This window comes from Rhincodon typus, chromosome 1 (assembly GCF_021869965.1).
Source record: "Rhincodon typus isolate 14 chromosome 1, sRhiTyp1.1, whole genome shotgun sequence".
In the NCBI taxonomy this organism is placed as follows: domain Eukaryota; kingdom Metazoa; phylum Chordata; class Chondrichthyes; order Orectolobiformes; family Rhincodontidae; genus Rhincodon; species Rhincodon typus.
In genome coordinates, this window is record NC_063332.1 from 6,320,507 (window position 1) to 6,339,034 (window position 18,528).

Sequence of the window (18,528 nt, forward strand, 5' to 3'; positions counted from 1 at the left end):
CGTTAGTAGGTAGGAGATGGGGTTGGGGCTTGAGGTGGGAGGAGGGGATAGGTGGGAGGAAGAACAGGTTAGGGAGGCGGGGACCAGCTGGGCTGGTTTTGGGATGCGGTAGGGAGAGGGGAGATTTTGAAGCTTGTGAAATCCACATTGATACCATTGGGCTGCAGGGTTCCCAAGCGGAAGATGAGTTGCTGTTCCTGCAACCTTCGGGTAGCATCATTGTGGCACTGCAGGAGGCCCAGGATGGACATGTCGTCTGAGGAATGGGAGGGGGAGTTGAAATGGTTCGCGACGGGGAGGTGCGGTTGTTTATTGCGAACCGAGCGTAGGTGTTCTGCAAAACGGTCCCCAAGCCTCTGCTTGGTTTCCCCGATGTAGAGGAGGCCACAATGGGAACAGCGGATGCAGTATACCACATTAGCAGATGTGCAGGTGAACATCTGTTTGATGTGGAAAGTCTTCTTGGGGCCTAGGATGGGGGTGAGGTGGGGGAGGTGTAGGGGCAGGTGTAGCACTTCCTGCGGTTGCAGGGAAAAGTGCCGGGTGTGGTGGGGCTGGAGGGGAGTGTGGAGCAGACAAGGGAGTGGTCGCTCCGGAAAGCAGATAAGGGTGGGGAGGGAAAAATGTCTTTGGTGGTGGGGTCGGATTGCAGATGGCGGAAGTGTCGGAGGATGATGTGTTGGATCCAGAGGTTGATGGGGTGGTACGTGAGGACGAGGGGTATTCTTTTTTGGTTGTTATTGCGGGGACGGGGTTTGAGGGATGAGTTGCGGGAAATGCGGGAGACACTGTCGAGGGCGTTCTCGACCACTGAGGGGTGGAAGTTGCGGTCCTTGAAAAACGAGGACATCTGAGATGTACGGGAGTGGAATGCCTCATCCTGGGACCAGATGCGGCGGAGGCGAAGGAATTGGGAATAGGGGATGGCATTTTTGCAGGAAGGTGGGTGGGAGGTGGTGTATTCTAGGTAGCTGTGGGAGTCGGTGGGCTTGAAATGGATATCAGTTTCTAGGTGGTTGCCAGAGATGGAGACAGAGAGGTCCAGGAAGGAGAGAGCGGTATTAAAGATGGTCCAGGTGAACTTAAGGTTGGCGTGTAAGGTGTTGGTGAAGTGGATGAACTGTTCGAGCTCCTCGTGGGAGCACGAGGCGACGCTGATACAGTCATCAATGTAACAGAGGAAGAGGTGGGGTTTAGGGCCAGTGTAGGTACGGAAGAGGGATTGTTCCATGTAACCTACAAAGAGGCAGGCATAGCTTGGGCCCATGCGGGTACCCATGGCCACCCCCTTTGTCTGTAGGAAGTGGGAGGAATTGAAAGAGAAGTTGTTGAGGGTGAGGATGAGTTCGGCTAAGCGGATGAGAGTGTCAGTGGAGGGGGACTGGTCGGGTCTGCGGGACAGGAAGAAGCGGAGGGCCTTTAGGCCATCTGTATGGGGAATGCAGGTGTATAGGGACTGGACGTCCATGGTAAAGATGAGGTGTTGGGGACCGGGGAATTGGAAGTTCTGGAGGAGGTGGAGGGCGTGGGTGGTGTCACGGACGTAGGTAGGGAGTTTTTCCATTCCCCATATTGATGGCCTAGGCCCGAAACGTCAGCCTTCCTGCTCCTCTGATGCTGCTTGGCCTGCTGTGTTCATCCAGCTCTACACCATGTTATCTCAGATTCTCCAACATCTGCAGTTCCTACTATCTCCAAGGAACAGTGATATATTTCCAAGTCAGTATGATGAGTAGCTTGGAGGGGGACTTGCAGGTGTTCCCATGTTTCTGCTGCCTTTGTCCTTCTAGATGGAAGTAGTCATGGGCTTGGAAGGTGCTGTTTAAGGAGCTCTGGTGAACTTCTGCATCTTGTAGATGGTACACACTGCTGTTACTGAGTGTTGGTGGTGGAGGGAGTGGATGCTTCTGGATGTGGTGCCAATCAAGTAGACTGCTTTTACCTGGATGGTGTAAAGCTTCTTGAGTGTTGTTGGAGGTGTACCCATCCAGGCAAATTGGAAGTATTCCATAATACTCCTGACTTGTGCCGATTAGATGGCGGAAGTTCTATGAGATTTAGGAAGTGATTTACTTACCGTGGTATTCCAGGCCTCTACTCTAACTACTGTGTTTGTGTGCTGAGTCCATTGAGTTTCTGATCAATAGTAACCCCAAGGAGGTTGATAGTGGGAGATTCGGTGATGGCATCATCATTCAATGACAAGGATCAGTGGTTAAATTATCACCTGTTGGAGATGGTCATAGCATGGCATTTGTGTAGCGCGAATGTTACTTGCTGCTTATCAGCCCAAGCCTGGATATTGTCCAGATCTTGTTGCATTTGAACATAGACTGCTTCAGTTTCTGAGGAGTTGGGAATGGTGCTGAACATTGAGCAATAATCGGTGAACGTTCCTATTTCTAACCTTATTGAGGAGAGAAGGTCATCGATGAAGCAGCTGAAGATGGTTGGGCCTAGGACACTACCCTGAGGAACTTCTACAGAGATGACTGACCTCCAGCAAGCACAACAAGCAATACAGAAATACAGAAGTGTGTTTAATTATAAAAGATTAACTACAAGATGTGACAGCTTTGAATGGTAGTGCTGTATTCGATTGTTAGAAACATTATTTTATCTCTATGTATTTGTTGAGGTTTGTTCATGGGGATACAGGGTGAGTGGTTGTGGGATATGAAGAGACATGGTGGAGACATTGGTGGATGACTTGAGTTGGCATGGTAGGGGTGTGGGTGGGGAAACATGAGTTAGCATGGAGATGTTATGGGATGTAAATGGGGAGGGCATGGGTTGGTGTAGAGCTGGCATGGGAAGTGGCGAGAACTGATGGTGGGATGTGAGGGTTATGAACTATTAGCAGCTTCTAAAACAATTGGGACAAAACCCAGAGTACTGAGACTGGGCATTTAATCAGCTTTCCTTGGCATATGCCCACACCTCTACGGCCACATGCAGTTTGCTTCTGAAGTTGCCAGGTTCCTTCCTCTTGAGCACAAAATTTAGGTCTAACTGGGGCATTTAATTGAGCCTGGTCTCCCAGTGAGGAAATGTCCCAGCTTGGTTGTGAAATCCCTAAATCCTCAAACCCAAAACAAAATATATGGAAAGGAAAGCAAGAGAAGTAACAGTAGAGACTCTGATTATCATTTTACAATCTCCTCTGTCTTGATGTGGTTCTAGAGTGCTGGAAGTCAGTCTTGAAGGATATTTTAAATAGTAAAAATTGTTTAAAATGGGATAGACTGGGTAATTACAGTCCAATCTGCCAAAACTTAGTGGGATGAAAATTATTGGAAAAAGTTGTGAGGGGCAGGTGAATCTTAATTTTAGAAGACACAAATTGATCAAAATAGTCAGCATAGATTTGTTAAGGGAAGGTCAAGTCTGACTAATGCAATTGAATTTTTGAGGAGCTAACAAAGAGATTTGATGCGAGTAGTGCATCTGCCACGAGTGATGTGGAATTTTAGAAGGCTTTTGATAAAGCCCCTCTTGGAGAGTGGCTATGAAAGTTAGAGCCCATGGGATCCAAGGTGAAGTGACAAGTTTAATCCAGAGTAAGCTGTACGGTAGGCAACAGAGTGTAATGATATATAGATGTTTTGTGATTGCAAAGTTGTTTTCAATGAGGTTCTCCAGGACTCAGTACTAGATTTCTTGCCTTTCCCGAAACACATCAATGGTTTGTATTTGAATGTGGCTACTATGTTTAAGTAGTTTGCAGGTAATGCAAAATGTGGCAGTATTGGGGATAGTGAAGAAGAAAGCTGTAGACTGTGGGATGATGTCAATGGACAAATCAGTAGGGTGAAATAATGCCAAACGGAGTTCAGTCTGGTGAGGTGAGAGATGTGATGAATTTGGTGAATGCTAATGAGGGAGAGCACGCAATGAATGGTAGGATAGTGAGAAGTGTAGAGAAATAAAGGGTCTTGGAGTGTATGTACAAAGACCCCTAGCAGCTAGACAAGGTGATCAAGAGCTCATACAAGGTACTTTGTTTTTATTAATGGAGGCATAGAATATAATCAGTGAAAGGCACTGCTGAAACTGTATAAAACACTGACTTGGTCAAAGGGAGAACATTGTAAGCAGTTTTGATCATTGCAGTCTAAGAAAGATGTGATTGGATTAGAGAGGAAAGAGCGAAAATTTGCAAGCATGTTAGCTGGATTTGAAAATTTTAGTTATGAGGAAAGATTGGGTAAGGTGACGGGAGCTGAAGCGAAGCCCAATTGAAATGCATAGAAGTATGGAACTATTCCCTTTGGTTCAAAGGATCATAACCAGGGAGCGTGGATTTTGAGTAACAGGTAGGAAGTTTAAAGGGTCTTCAAAGGGAAGGGTTAGGGGGCATTTGGAAGTTACTATCTAAAAGGGAACATGACGTAAAAAATACTCATGATATTAATAAAGTAATTAGTTACTTAATCCAAGCATTCTAGCATACAGATCCTTCTTGCTATCACTCCACACAACCTTTCCCCAACACCCTGCATTATTGATGGTATTCCTTCAGATCTTAATCCAGCTCCTTTACACTGTCCTTCACTTCTTTCCAACCAGTTGCTCTCTACATCTTCCTCATGATCAGAATGTCTTAAATTTTCAACATCTTTTCATCCATCCTTTTCAACTTTGTTACTGTGCTGCACTATGGACCTTGACCCTTCAATTATAACTTAAATTAAAAAGAAAAATGTTCTCTGTAGCCTTCAGGGCAGTCCTGTATTCTCTGCATTAGTTCTGTGTATTCTGGCATTGGAACAATCTGGTAGCTTCATCTCCACTGATAGCAGCTTTTTATTTCCTGAATTAAAGTTCTTACATGACCAGGGTGGCACTACCATGTAAGGAATCCAGTACATTTGAGTTCAGATACTGCAATTTCAGTCTGAGAATTTGAGTTTGCTTTTAAACAAAGCACACATCTAGTAATGAAAAGCTAGTGTTAGAAAAAGTGATAACAAAGTGTGGAGCTGGAGGGCCACAACAGGCCAGGCAGCTTCAGAGGAACAGGAAAGCTGACGTTTCGGGTTGGGACTCTTCTTCAGAAATGGGCAGGGGAAGGGGAGCTCAGAAATAAATGGAGAGGAGGGGGTGCCTGGGGAAGGTAGGTGGGACGGTGATAGGTGAGTGCTCACAAAACATTTTAATCGAGCTGTGACACAAAACATTTTAACTCCCCCTCCCACTCCCTAGATGACATATCCATCCTGGGCCTCCTCCAGTGTCAGAATGATGCCACCCGCAAACTTGAGGAGGAACACCTCATATTCCGCCTCGGGAGCCTACAGCCCGATGGCCCAAACAAGGAATTCACCAGTTTTACAATCTCCCCACCCCCGGCCTCATCCCATGTCCAGCCCTCCCTCTCATCCCTGTATCGTTGACCTGACACAACCTGTCCATCTTCTCTCCCACCTATCCTCTCCTCCCATTTCACTGACCAATCCTGACCATTGCCTACATGCACTCACCTATCACCATCTCACCACCTTCGCCAGCCCCACCCCTCCTCTCTCTATTTATTTTTGAGCTCCCCTCTCCCTCCCCAGTTCTGAAGAAGGATTCCAACCCAAAGCGTCAGCTTTCCTGTTCCTCTGATACTGCCTGGCCTGCTGTGTTCCTCCAGGTCCACACTTTGTTATCTCTGACTCCAGCACCTGCAGTTCTTGCTATCTCTCAGTTAGGAAAAATGATTGTGAACCAGTTGTCTTGATTCACAAATATCTTTTAAGGAAAGAGACCTGTCATCCTTCCCCAGTCTGAGCCCATACATCTTACATACTACAGTACCACACAAACTGACTCCTAGCCACCCCTAAAATGATATAGTAAAACGCAGAGTTATGAGAGCAACTAGGAATAGGCAATGAATATCAGCAACCCCCAGCATGTTGAGAATTGTTGTTTTAAAACATTATTTGATAGAATTGCAACATAGAGTTATACAGCACAGATGAGGCTGTTCTGTCCATCCTAAGGATTGTTTTAAACCAATGATTTGGCGGACTACTGTATTTGTGTTCAAGGTTTGATTAATTCTGCTGCCAGAATCACAGTGTGTGATAAGATCTGATCTTTTTATCAAAGAGCAAGTTTGTGGTGAGGTTTGCTTCAGGAGATATATTTTTGTTGCTTTGACATTTGTAAGAGAACAGTAAAATTTGTTATGGTTCTTAATATTCTGTTTGTATTGAGTTTATTTTCATTCATCTGTTTAATATTTTCATGTTGAATTCTTGCCTGTTCTGTGGTGTGTATGTTCAGCCACCTATGGAACTCTGACCACAAAAGCAGTATATAGTATAAAGACAGAGAGACTTGTTTTCATTCAGCATGTGTCAAACCCTCCACTCATCCAAAAAACTATACAGTGAACATTGAAGTACTCTTCAAGTAGAAAAAGAAGATGGGAATTGTTGGAATTACTCAGTAGATCAGCTAACATTTATAGAGAGAAACAGTCAACAATTCTGGTCTGTGAACATTCAACAGAACTTGCAAAAGCATTGAAAAGCGGCAGAAAGAATGATAGACTGATGGGTGGAACCAAAGAAAAAAATGTTAATGTCTACGATAAACTGGAAAGCAGGAGAAATTAAACGACAAAAGGCATTGATGTCACAAGGCAAAATGGGAACAAAGCAGACACGTAAAGAAACAAAATATGGGTTTAGAATAACTGCAAATGAGAAAATTAGACTTCACTTGCCAACTTTTTGCCTCATCATTTAACCTATCTGTAACCCTTTGCAGATTCTTTGTATACTCCTCACAGCTTGATTTGCTACCAACCTTAGTTCTCACCTGCAAAATTTGGCTGTAATGTGGTCTGTCCCTTCATCTAATGTCATTAATATAGGTTGCAACTATGATACAGGTCGTATAGTCTAATAGACTGATAGTCTAATAGTCCTATTAGTTTTCCAAGCGCCTTCACCCTGGCAATCATTGTTTTACTTCCTCCCTCCCATTTTCCTCTAGATTTTTAGCTATTTTTGAGATGCTTTCAGTGTCATCTACTGTGAAGACAAATACAAAATCCTTGTTCAAAGTCCTTGTTTTCTATTACCAATTCTCCAGTCTTACCCTGTAAAGGACCAACTATTTAACTGCACTCTTTCTTTTTATATACTTGTAGAAACTTTTACTATCTGATGTTGTATTTCTTATCAGTTTTATCTCATAGTCGCCTTTTTTTTTCATCTTTTGCTGGTTTCTAATATTTTCCCAATCTTTTAACGATCACTAATCTTTGCAGCATCTTTACTTTCAATTTGATACCATCCTTAACTTCCTTGGTTGGGGCACATCTTTCTCATCATGATCTTCTCTCTCCCTTTTGCTTGAGCTCTCTCACTCTCTCTCTCTCTGTCTCTCTTTTTCTCCCTCTATCTGTTTCTCAATGGAATATTATTGAGTTATGAACTAGCTCCTTAAGTGTGTGCCTTTGCATCTCTCCAATCTTACCTTGTATCTTGTTTTCCCATTCCACTTTAGCTAGTTCAGTCTTCATATTTTTAATTGGCTTTATTTACCTTTTAGGATACTAGTTTAAGACACCTGTTCATAGTATATTTATTATTACCTCAAGGAGCATTTACTATAAGGTCATTAATTAATCCTTTCTCATTATGCATTGACAAGGCCAGAATAACCTGTTCCATACTTGAATCCAAAATATACCCTTGTAAGAAATGTCCCAAATAACATTCTATGAATGCAGACTCCAGGCCACTGATGACAGTTTGATTCTTCCATACTACATGAAGGTCAATTTTTTCAGCTTGATTAGTGCAATACCTTTCCTATTTCTTGATTTATCCTCTGCCTTACAGTATGGCTGTCCGTCTACCAGTGACTTTGCTATTTTTTATCTCTATCTTTTCTTTAGAAAAGCCACCCACCTCCTTTTCCTTTCTTCCTGTCCTTCTGAAATGACAAATATTCTTAAATATTCAGGACCCAGCCATGATCATTTTATAACCATTCGAACCATGTAGGCCCCTCAGGGGGCCAAGACAGGACTTCCATTTTTTACAATTTATGTCAATGGCTTGTCTGAGTTGGAGTGAAAGCGTTTAGCTAAGTTTGCATATGACACCAGGATATGTAACAAAGTATGTTTTGAAGGGGATATAATGAGGTGCAGGCCAATATAGATGAATTGGTGAATGGTAATAATCTGCCAGGTAGAATATAATGTGGCGAAAATGAAGTTTTTCACTTTGGCAGCAAGAATAGTAAAGCAGAGTATCACTTATTTATGTAGAATAGCAAGGTATAGAGGGATCTAGATCATTTCATAGCTGAAGTATTCAGGCAATCATTACCTCCTCAAAAAACTTGATCAAATTAGTGAGGCATGAACTCCCCTGCACAAAACCGTGCTGTCTGTCGCGAATAAGTTCACTTGCTTCTAAATGTGTATCGACCTTGTTTCTGAGAACCTTTTCCATCAATTTTCCTGCCACTGACATGAGACTCACAGGCCTGTAATTTCCAGGATTAGCCCTTTAACCCTTCTTAAACAATGGGACAACACTGGCTATTCTCCAGTCCTCCAAGACTTCACCTGTGGTCAAAGAGGATACAAAGATGCCTGTCAATGCTCCAGCAATTTGTTCTCTTGCCTCCCTCAATATTCTATAAACATCCTATCAAGCTTATCTGTGTTAATACTTTTTAAGATGCACAACACCTCTTCCTTTTTAATAGCAACTTGGCTTGACCACTTGAAAGATTGCATGCACCATGGGACTGTGGTCAGTTTACTCATCCTCCTCCCTACTGTTGTTCCCACTTGTTGAACCTCATACCTTTTGAACAGTTGCAAGAACTGAGGCTTCTCTGTTGCTGTGCTCAAGATCCCATACCTGATTAATTTCTAGTCACACCTTTCTTTCGCTGATCAATGAACCAAATCAGAAGTATCTAGCCTAAGGGGGATGACTTCCTCCTTATGCAAGTGTCCAATTAACTTTCTCCCCGTGATGGATCACAGTGCCTGAAACTCAAACTCCAACTTAACTTGGAGCCAACATTCCTCAAGCTATTGGAACTTACTTCGCATGTGGTTGTTGATATCCACCAGGCCTATTTACCATAACTGAAATACATTGCCTGCACAGCTTTCTTTATTATATTTAAAGTAACTAATTACACTCGTACCTCATTGTACTTGGGCCTTGTCAAATTCTGTTCTCCACAATCTAGTCGAGAGGAATGGCAGTGCTCAATTGCTGAGTATGCTCAAGGCTGTTTTTTTCATTCTTTCAGGAACTGAGTATTAAGTGAGAAAATGGAGTTGAGGTAATGGTGGGCCAAGTTTGTCGGTTGATTGAGCCATCCTGTTCCTGTTCATATTTTTGAACAAGATGATGCATGGAATTAAGAGCGCTGTGAAAACCTAGTAGGAAGCCTTAGAGCGAAGGGTAGGGTTTGAATGGATGTGAGTATTCCACAGTGCCTATGTCAGAACTGTGTTTTCGCAATATTTAATAGAAGAATTGTTGTGACTTGAAGGAAATAGATTCAATAAATGTGAAGCTTTCATATTCTGAGTTATTTTGTTTGGCCATGGGATGTGGGCTGGCTTTCGTTTATTGCCTATCCCAAATCCTGGAGAAAGTTGTGGTCAGTTGCCTTCTTGAACGGCTGCAGTCCTTGTGTGCTGTTCAGAGTCTTTGATGAATGAGCTGATGGAAAGTTTCACAACAATCACAAGAATAGAAATATCATGTTTTTATACAGACGTAGGCTGACAAATATTTAGTGTTTTACTTGACTAAAAAACGAACAGAAATATGTCCAGGACACACAGAATCACTTTAAATGGTCTCTCTCTCCATTTTCTTATGCTCAGACCTGTGGCGTGTGTGTGTGTGTGTGTGTTCGAGTTTTACAAACAAGAGGTATCATTAGATTCCTTAAAGTCCATGTGAGCAGTGGGCATTAATAAGGATTGACATTGGTGCAGTACAGAAATGAAATGATTTTAATTGGCAATATTCATTTAGATATGGTTAAATGGAACTTACAGCTGCCAGATATCCAAGGGAGTTTGCTTCAGAGATTCATTAGGTCCAGAGTTGTTTTCTACTGATATATTGGAAATTAGATAACTCTGCATGTTAATACTATTTATTTTGCATCCGCCAGATATATTTTAGAGTTGGATAACTACAGTGCTATTCCTGTCTCGAATGAAGAGGAGTACAAGAGAGTGATGGGTCAATTTCCATTCCATGATCCAGAGCTGGAAAATGTAAGCAACTACTACTGCATTAAATGTTTTCACCATCTACTTCATAGTGAAAAATAGAAAATCTGGTAAATGCTGAACAGGTTTAGAATCATTTCTGGAGAGAAGAAATAACTTGCCAGGTCAGTTACCCGACACCAAAACTGACTCGTTAACTGAAACATTAACTCTGTTTCTCTCTGCATTTCATGCATTTTCTCCTCTTATTTCAGCGTTCCAGCATAGTATTTTGTTTTGATATTGATTTCAGGTTGGATTGAATTTATTAGTGGCAGTTTTAAATATAGTGTGTACAATGTGAAGAACACACAGCATGAAATGTCTGAGATGGGACGTGCATAATGGGGATTTCAATGGTGTCTTTTTTTTTTGTAACAATCCCACAACATAGTGTTGACATAAATTCAGGTTTTATTTAAAGTAAGCTGAAGGGAGGGAGACTGGAAAAGCAGATAATTATGATCTCAATATTAAAGACAAGTTTGTGAACTCCTTTTATTTGTAGTATTGAAGATTGAAAATAGACTGGGAGAGGGGCTTAAGCAGAATTCAAGAAGTGGAATTTGGCCCATCAGAGCATTCATTGCCACTTAGTAAGGTTATTACTGATACAATTTTTCTTGCTCCACCCTATTCCCCTTGACTTCAATGTCAGTCAAAAATGTGCCTAACTTGGCCTTGAATATGTTTAATGATGTAGCCATCACTGCCCTGTAAATGAACATAACAAATCAGGAGCAGGTGGAAGCCATTCAGCCCCTTGAGCCTACTATGCCGTTCGACAAGATCATGCCTGATCTGACTGTAACCTCAAATCTAGCTTCTTGTCTATCCCAGATAACCTTTCATCTCCTTGCTTTACAAGAATCTAACCACTTCTGCTTTAAAACTAATCAAGGACTCTGCTTTCACCGCCTTTGGAATAGGGTCCCAGATGCTCTCAAACCTCTCAGAGAAAAGAAAATCACCTAATCTTTGTTTTAAATGGGTGACTCCACATTTTTGATCAGTGAGCCCTAGTTTTAGATTCTCCCATGAGAGGAAACATCCTGTCCACATCTACCATGTCGAGACTCCTCAGAATTTTATGTTTCAATCAAGCCGCAGCTTACTTATATAAATTCCAGAGGATACAAGCGCAGCCTGTCTAACGTTTTCTCATGGGAATACTTGTCCCATTCAAGATATTAGCCTTGTAAACCCTCTCTGAACTGTTTCCATATAAGTTACATCCTTTCTTAAATAAGGAGAACAATATTGGTCACCGTACATGCAATCTCACCAGTGTGCTGTGTAACTGGAGTATGACTCTTCCCCCACCCCCAATGAGTGTGTTAATTTACCCTGACGATCAATGATAACATTCTGATACCTTTCCTAATTCTCATGTGCTGCATTCGCATACTAACTTCTTTATAATTCATTCAGGGGATGTGGGCGTTCCAGGCCAGCATTTATTCCCCATCCCAAGTTACCATTGAGAAGGTGGTGGTGAGCTGCCTTCTTGAACTGCTGCAGTTTATTTGGTGTAGATAGACCCACAGTGCCATTAGGAAGAGAGTTCCAGGATTTTGATCCAAGTGTGGATGGTGATTGGCTTGAAGGCTCGCCATGTTTCCTTGTATCTGCTGCCCTTGTACTTTTAAGTGGCGGTGATCGTGAGTTTGGAAGGTGCTGTCTAAGTAGCCTCTGTGAATTTCAGCAGTGCATCTTATAGATGGTGCACACTGTTGTGTCAGTGGTAGAGGGACTGAATGTTTGTAGTTGGGCATCAGGCGGGACCTTTGTTCTGTGTGGTGTCAAGATATACGTGAGTGTTGTTGGAGCTACACTCATTCAGACAAGTGGGGAGTATTCAATTTGAGGGCAGAAACTTGAGTCTCACACTAGTGTCCTAAAGTAAAACAAAGCTACAAATGAAAGCATGAGAATAGATTTGGTCCTATGGACTAGAAGACTGAAAGTTAGGACAGTGGATAAGCAGTGGTAGATGTTTAAGGAGACACTCAATTGCTCCCAGCTTGAGAGATGTAGTTGCATTGGAGGCAGTTCAGAGGAGGTTCGCTTGATTGATTCCAAAAATGACAAGTTTTGCTTATGAAGAAAGATTGAGCAGTTTAGGCCTATTCTTTCTAGAGTTTAGAAGAATGAGAGGAGATCTAATTTAGATATGTAAGGTGCTAAAGGGGATTGACAAAGTAGCTATAGAGTGGAAGTTACCTCTTGTAGCGAAATCTAGAATGAGAGGCCATAGTTTTAGTGTAAGGGTTATCAGATTTAAAACAGAGACGAGGAGGAATTACTTCTCTCAAAGGGTTGTGAATCTGTGGAATTCTCTACTCCAGAATGCGGTAGATGATGGGACAATGAATAAATTCAAAGAGATAGACAGATTTTAAATTAGTAATGTATTGGAGGGTTTTGGAGAGCAGACAGGGAAGTGGAGTGGATGCTGAGATGAGATCAGCCCAATTGTATACAATGGCAGAGCAGGCTCGAGAGGCTGAATTGCCTACTCCTATTCCTAGTTCTTATATTTTTTTTCCATCACACTTCTGACTTAGGCTTTGTGGATGGTGGACAGGCTTTGGGGAATTGGGAGGTGAATTACTCTCTGCAAGATTCCTAGACTCTGACCTGTCCTTGTAACTACAGTATTTAAATGGCTAGTCCAGTTCAGTTTCTGGCCAATGGTAGCCCCGAGCCTGTTGATAATGGGGGATTTAGTGATTGTGATACCATTGAATATTGGCAATGGTTAGATTTTCTCTTGTTGGAAACAGCCATAACCTGGCATGAATGTTACTTGCAACTTTGCAGCCCAAGTCTGAATACTGTTCAGATCTTGCTGCAGTTGGACATAGACTGCTTCAATATCCTAGGAATCATGAATAGTTTTGCATACTGTGCAATTATCAGTGAATGTCCCCACTTTTGACCTTATGATGGAGAGAAGGTCATTGATGGAGCAGCTGAAGATAGTTGGGCCAAGGAAACTAATCTTAGGAACTCTTGCAGAGTTGTCCTGAAGCTAAGATGTCTGACCTCCAACAAACCGCAACCAGCTTTCTTTGTGTCAGTTATGACTCCAACCAGTGGAGAGTTTTCCCCAATTCCTACTGACTTCAAAATCTGAAATGTTTCCAAAATGGAAAACCTCAGCATATCTGGCAGCATTTGTGGAGACAATGCAGAGTTAATGTTTCAGGTCCAGTGACCCTTACTCAGAATTGATTGTAGTTTAGAAAAGATTGGCATATATGCTAGAGAAGGGGTGGGGGGGGGGGGGAAGAGTAAATGATAGATGGGGATGGAGCTCTGAGAGAGAGAAAAGCAGTTGAGCAGATAAATGAGTGGGTAAAGGTCAGCCTGGGAGAATCAGTAACCCCTAATGGGGACTGTTAGCAGCTGCCAATGAGTTGTTTGTGGTAGCAAGCCATGTAGTCACTTAGTTACAAGTGGGTGGTGGGGAACGGGTGTTGGGAGGGGTGGTGAGGGGGAGGTGTAAGGACAAGGTACTCAGCCTCTAAAATCATTGAACTCGATATGGAGTCCAGAAGGTTGCAGGCTTCTCAAGCAGAAAATGAGGTGCTGTTCTTCCAGCTTGCATTGAGCTTCATTGGAGCACTGTAGCCATCCGAGACAGAGATGTTTACCAGGGAACACGATAGTGTGTTGAAGTGACAGGCAACCAGAAGTTTGGGGCCATTTTTTCAGACAGAATGTGGGTGTTCTGCAAAGCAGTTACCCAGTCTGTGCTTTGTCTCCCCAGTGTAGAGGAGACCACATTGTGAGCAAGAAATACAGTAGACCAGATTGAGCGAAGTGCAGGTAAATTGTTGCTTTACCTGGAAGGTGTGTCTGGGGCCTTGGATAGTGGGGAGGGAGGAAGTAAAGAGGTAGGTGTTACACCTTCTATGACAGCGTGGGAAGGTGCTACAGGGGTGGAGGAAGAGTGGACCAAGGTATCCCGGGGGAGTGGTCTCTGCAGATGGCTGACAAGGGAGGTGAGGGGAATATGTGACTGGTTGTGTCATCCCATTGGAAGTGGCGGAAATGATGGCTAATGATCCTTTGGATGTGGATGTTGGTGGGATGGAGGTGAAGATGGTGGGGACCCTGTCATTGTTGTGGGAGGGAAGAGAGGGAGTGCAGGCTGATGTGCGGGAAATGGGTCAGACCTGGCTGAGTGCCCTGTCAACTATGGTGGTGGATAATCCTTGATTGACGAAGAAGATGGATGTTTTGGAGGCCCCCTTGTTGAAGTTGGCATCAGCAGAACACACGTGACAGACTCTGAAGAACTGTTAGAATGGAATAGTCTTTACAGGAAGCTTTGACTCCAGTGTTGCTGGGGGTCTTGATGCCACACCAAGTTAAATGCAGCTTTGATGTCAAAGGCATTCACTCTCACCTCATCCCAAGAATTCAGCTCTTTTATCCGTACTTGAACCAAAGCTATAATGAGGTCAGGAGCTGAGTGGCCCTGGCGAAACCTAAACTGAGCGTCAGTGAACAGTTTATTGTTGAGCAGGTGCTGCTTGATAGCACTGTTGATGATTCCTTTCATCACTTCACTGACTCTTGCCATTCATGCACGAGGACACCCAGATTTCTCTGCATTTCAGAACTCTACAATTTATCACCTTTTAGATAATATGATTTCTTATTTTTCCTACCAAATAGACAATTTCACATTTTCAACATTATACTCAATTTGCCACATCATTGTCCATTCATTTAGCCTATCAGTAATCTTTTAGTAGACCTCCTTGAGTCTTCACAAGTTATTTTCCTACTTATCTTTGCGTTGTTAGCAAATTTGGCAACAATCTCTTCATCCTGCCATTCAAGCCATTTGTATAATTTCTAAAGTTGAAATCCCAGGACCGATCCCTGTGGCATGCTCTATTAATTTTTGGTCATTCTTTGCTGCCTTTTACATTCTGTCTAATCTTTTGACCTACCACCTGTCTTTGCACAATTATATGCTTTTTCTTTAATTTTTTTAACATTTCTAGTTAACCATGGATGGTAAGTCTGTTCTTAGAATTTTTCTTGCTCATTGGAACATATCTATTCTCTTCATTCTGAAATATCCCATTTAATGTCTGCTGTGGCATCTCTGTTGACCAATCCTTCAATCTAATTTGCCTGTTCAATTTAGCCAGCTCTGCTTTCATGCCTTAATAATTCCCCTTATCATAAATGTAAAAACAAAAGTCTTGGCCTCACTCTTCACTCCATCAACCTGAATATAAAATTCAGTCAGCTACCTTGGGGCACCTTCATTATGAGACTGCTAATTAATTTCATTGCACAATACCCCCAGGTCAAATATAGCATATTCTCTAGTGGATCTAGATCACACTGTTCTAAGAAACTATCATGAATGCAATATATTAGCTTCTCATCTAGGCTACTTTTACCCATCTGGCTTCTCTAGACAATATATAGGTTAAAAGCTTCAATGATTATCACTGTTGCCTAAATTCTAGTCTTATTTTTTGGTTGACCCTGTGGTACGTACTCTTTATCCCTCCTGCTTCAGTCTGTTTATCATTTCCTGTATCAATATCTTTCTCTTCGACCTTGACACTATTCTTTGATTTACTACGAGTCCTTAACAGTGTGGTAAGGGATCAAATTTTATTTTAAAGTCTTCCCTGCTTCCCTAGTTACTTAGTTGGCATAAATGTGGGCCCCCAGAATGGTTCAGGTGGAGAGAGTCCCTAGTGCCACAGACTATTGACCCTTTAAGAGTTGAAGAAGTCATTACTAGTAGAGAAAAGAAGCCAGAGGCGCACTATTTTTCTCCATATGACAGTGGTTCTCAAACCTTCGGGTTGAAGAGTCCTTTTTCAGATGGATAAGTGATCATATAGCCCCCAACTAAATTATAATACACGTGATATGAAGATATACCTGCTTTTTCCTGCAGTGTCTGTCTGTTCTTGTTGTGATTTTGACACTGATACCCATAAATCATTTTCCACCTTTGGACAGAATCTGTACTTTGTCGTCTCAGCCTTAGGGAAAATGGTGCCCTGGGTGAACTTGTATTTTGGCACCATTTTTTTAAGTTTAAGTATGTAGCACTTAAACATGTTCTTAAAAGGGAAAAAAGCCCCCTTGAACCATATTGATTTGTCTGACACCCACCCTGATAACTGTGGGTCAACCCAGTAAATCTTCATGCTGTTCTCAGCCCTCCTTTGTGTGCTGTCTCCTAGTGACGCAGCTAGACCAGTCTACCACAAGCACATAACAGCTGCACTCCAGCCTTTCCTCCAAGCTTTCAGCAAACCAGCCTTCAGCTGCCAACCATCTTCTTGACACTGCACCCTCGGCAGTCACCCACCTGTAAGGCTAGCCTAACTTTTTAAGCAATTTTACATTATTTTGTGGATCGCTGGAATGTTTTTGAGCCTGCTTCGCCATTGAAGACAGAGTCCTGGCAGAGATTGATTGTGAGGAGGTGGGAGAAGGTCATGAGGAAGGAGGAATGAAATACAGTGACAGTTTGTTTGGGGTCAGATGCATCACAGGGAAACTCAGCATACTGATTACTGCTAAAGTATTTGGCCAAAGCACTATAGTTTGACATTTTTAAGCGCAATTGCTATTGATTAATGAAGAAACAAAATAGTGTTTGAGGAGGCTTGCAAGAAATGGATGGTGCAGACTCATGATCCCCATTGATGTTTCTACTGGACAAATCAGATCCCAGAATATAACAGAAATATGGACAATAGGAGTAACATAGAAACATAGCAGATAGGAGCCGGAGAAGGCCATTCGGCCCTTTGAGCCTGCTTCGCCATTCATCACGATCATGGCTAATCGTTTAACTCAATAGCCTAATCCTGCTTTCTCCCCATAACCCTTGATCCCATTCACCCCAAGTACTGTATCTAGTCGCCTCTTGAATACATTCAATTTTTTGGCATCAACTACTTCCTGTGGAAATGAATTCCACAGGCTCACCATCTTTGGGTGAAGAAATGTCTCCTCATCTCCGTCCTAAATGGTCTACCCTAAATCCTCAGACTGTGAGCCCTGGTTCTGGACACACCCACCATCGGGAACATCCTCCCTGCATCTACCCTGTCCAGTCCTGTTAGAATTTTATAAGGCTGTCTGAGCTCTCCTCCCACCGCCCCCCACCCCATTCGTCTGAACTCCAGTGAAAACAATCCTAACCTAGTCAACCTCTCCTCATACACCAGTCCCACCATCCCCGGAATCAGCCTGGTAAACCTTCGCTGCACTCCCTCAAGAGCAAGAGCATCTTTCCTCAGGAAAGGAGACCAAAATTGCACATGTTATTCCAGGTGTGGTCTCATCAAGGCCCTGTACAACTGCAACAACACAGATCCCTGCTTCTGCCCTTGAAACCTCTCGCAATGAAGGCCAACATACCATTTACCTTCTTTACCACCTGCTGCACCTGCATGCTTACCTTCAGCAACTGGTGCACAAGGACACCCAGGTCCCACTGCACACTCCCCTCTCCCAATTTACAGCCATTCAGGTAGTAATCTGCCTTCTTGTTTTTCCTACCAAAATGAATAACATCACATTTATCTAAATTATACCGCATCTGCTGTTGATTTGCCCACTCACCCAACCTGTTGAGATTATGCTGAAGTATCTCTGAATCCTTGTCACAGTTCACCCTCCCATCCAACTTGGAATCATCTGCAAACTTTGAGATGTTACGTTTTGTTCAACTGATCCAAATCATTAATATATATTATGAGTAGGTCATTTGGCCCTTTTAACCTGTTCTGCCATTCAGTATGATCAGACTGATCATCCGACTGAGTACCATTTTCCTGCCTTCTCCCCACATCTTTGACCTCTTTAGCCCTAGGAACTACATTTAACCCCTTCTTGAAAATATTAAATGTTTTGGCCTCAATCTCTTTCTGTGGCTGAGAATTCCATAGGCTCATTACTCTCTAGGTGAAGAAATTTCCCCTTATCTCAGTCCTAAATGGTCTCCTCCATTTCTTTGGTCTGTGACCCTTGGTTCTGGACTGCCTGGTCATCATAAACATCCTTCTTGAGTTTACCTTGTCTATTTGGCTTGATAGATCAAAAGTTTAATTCTGTGGTCATACACTGAAACTAGTAACACAAGTCCGTAGATAACAAGGTGTAGAGCTGGATGAACACAGCAGGCCAAGCAGCATCAGAGGAGCAGGAAGGCTGACGTTTTGGGCCTAGACCCTTCTTCAGAAATGAGGGAG

The 18,528-nt window shown here is 42.7% G+C and overlaps 1 protein-coding gene across 1 annotated transcript in view; it reads left to right on the plus strand.

Annotated features, from left to right (window-relative positions):
* The window catches only part of LOC109910569 (exocyst complex component 6B-like), a 141,305-nt gene that overhangs the window by 51,156 nt on the left and 71,621 nt on the right, over positions 1-18,528 (plus strand). The window contains exon 7 of the mRNA XM_048601076.1: positions 10,171-10,276. Within this exon, the coding sequence (XP_048457033.1) occupies positions 10,171-10,276 (106 nt within the window). The remainder of the gene's footprint in view (positions 1-10,170; positions 10,277-18,528) is intronic.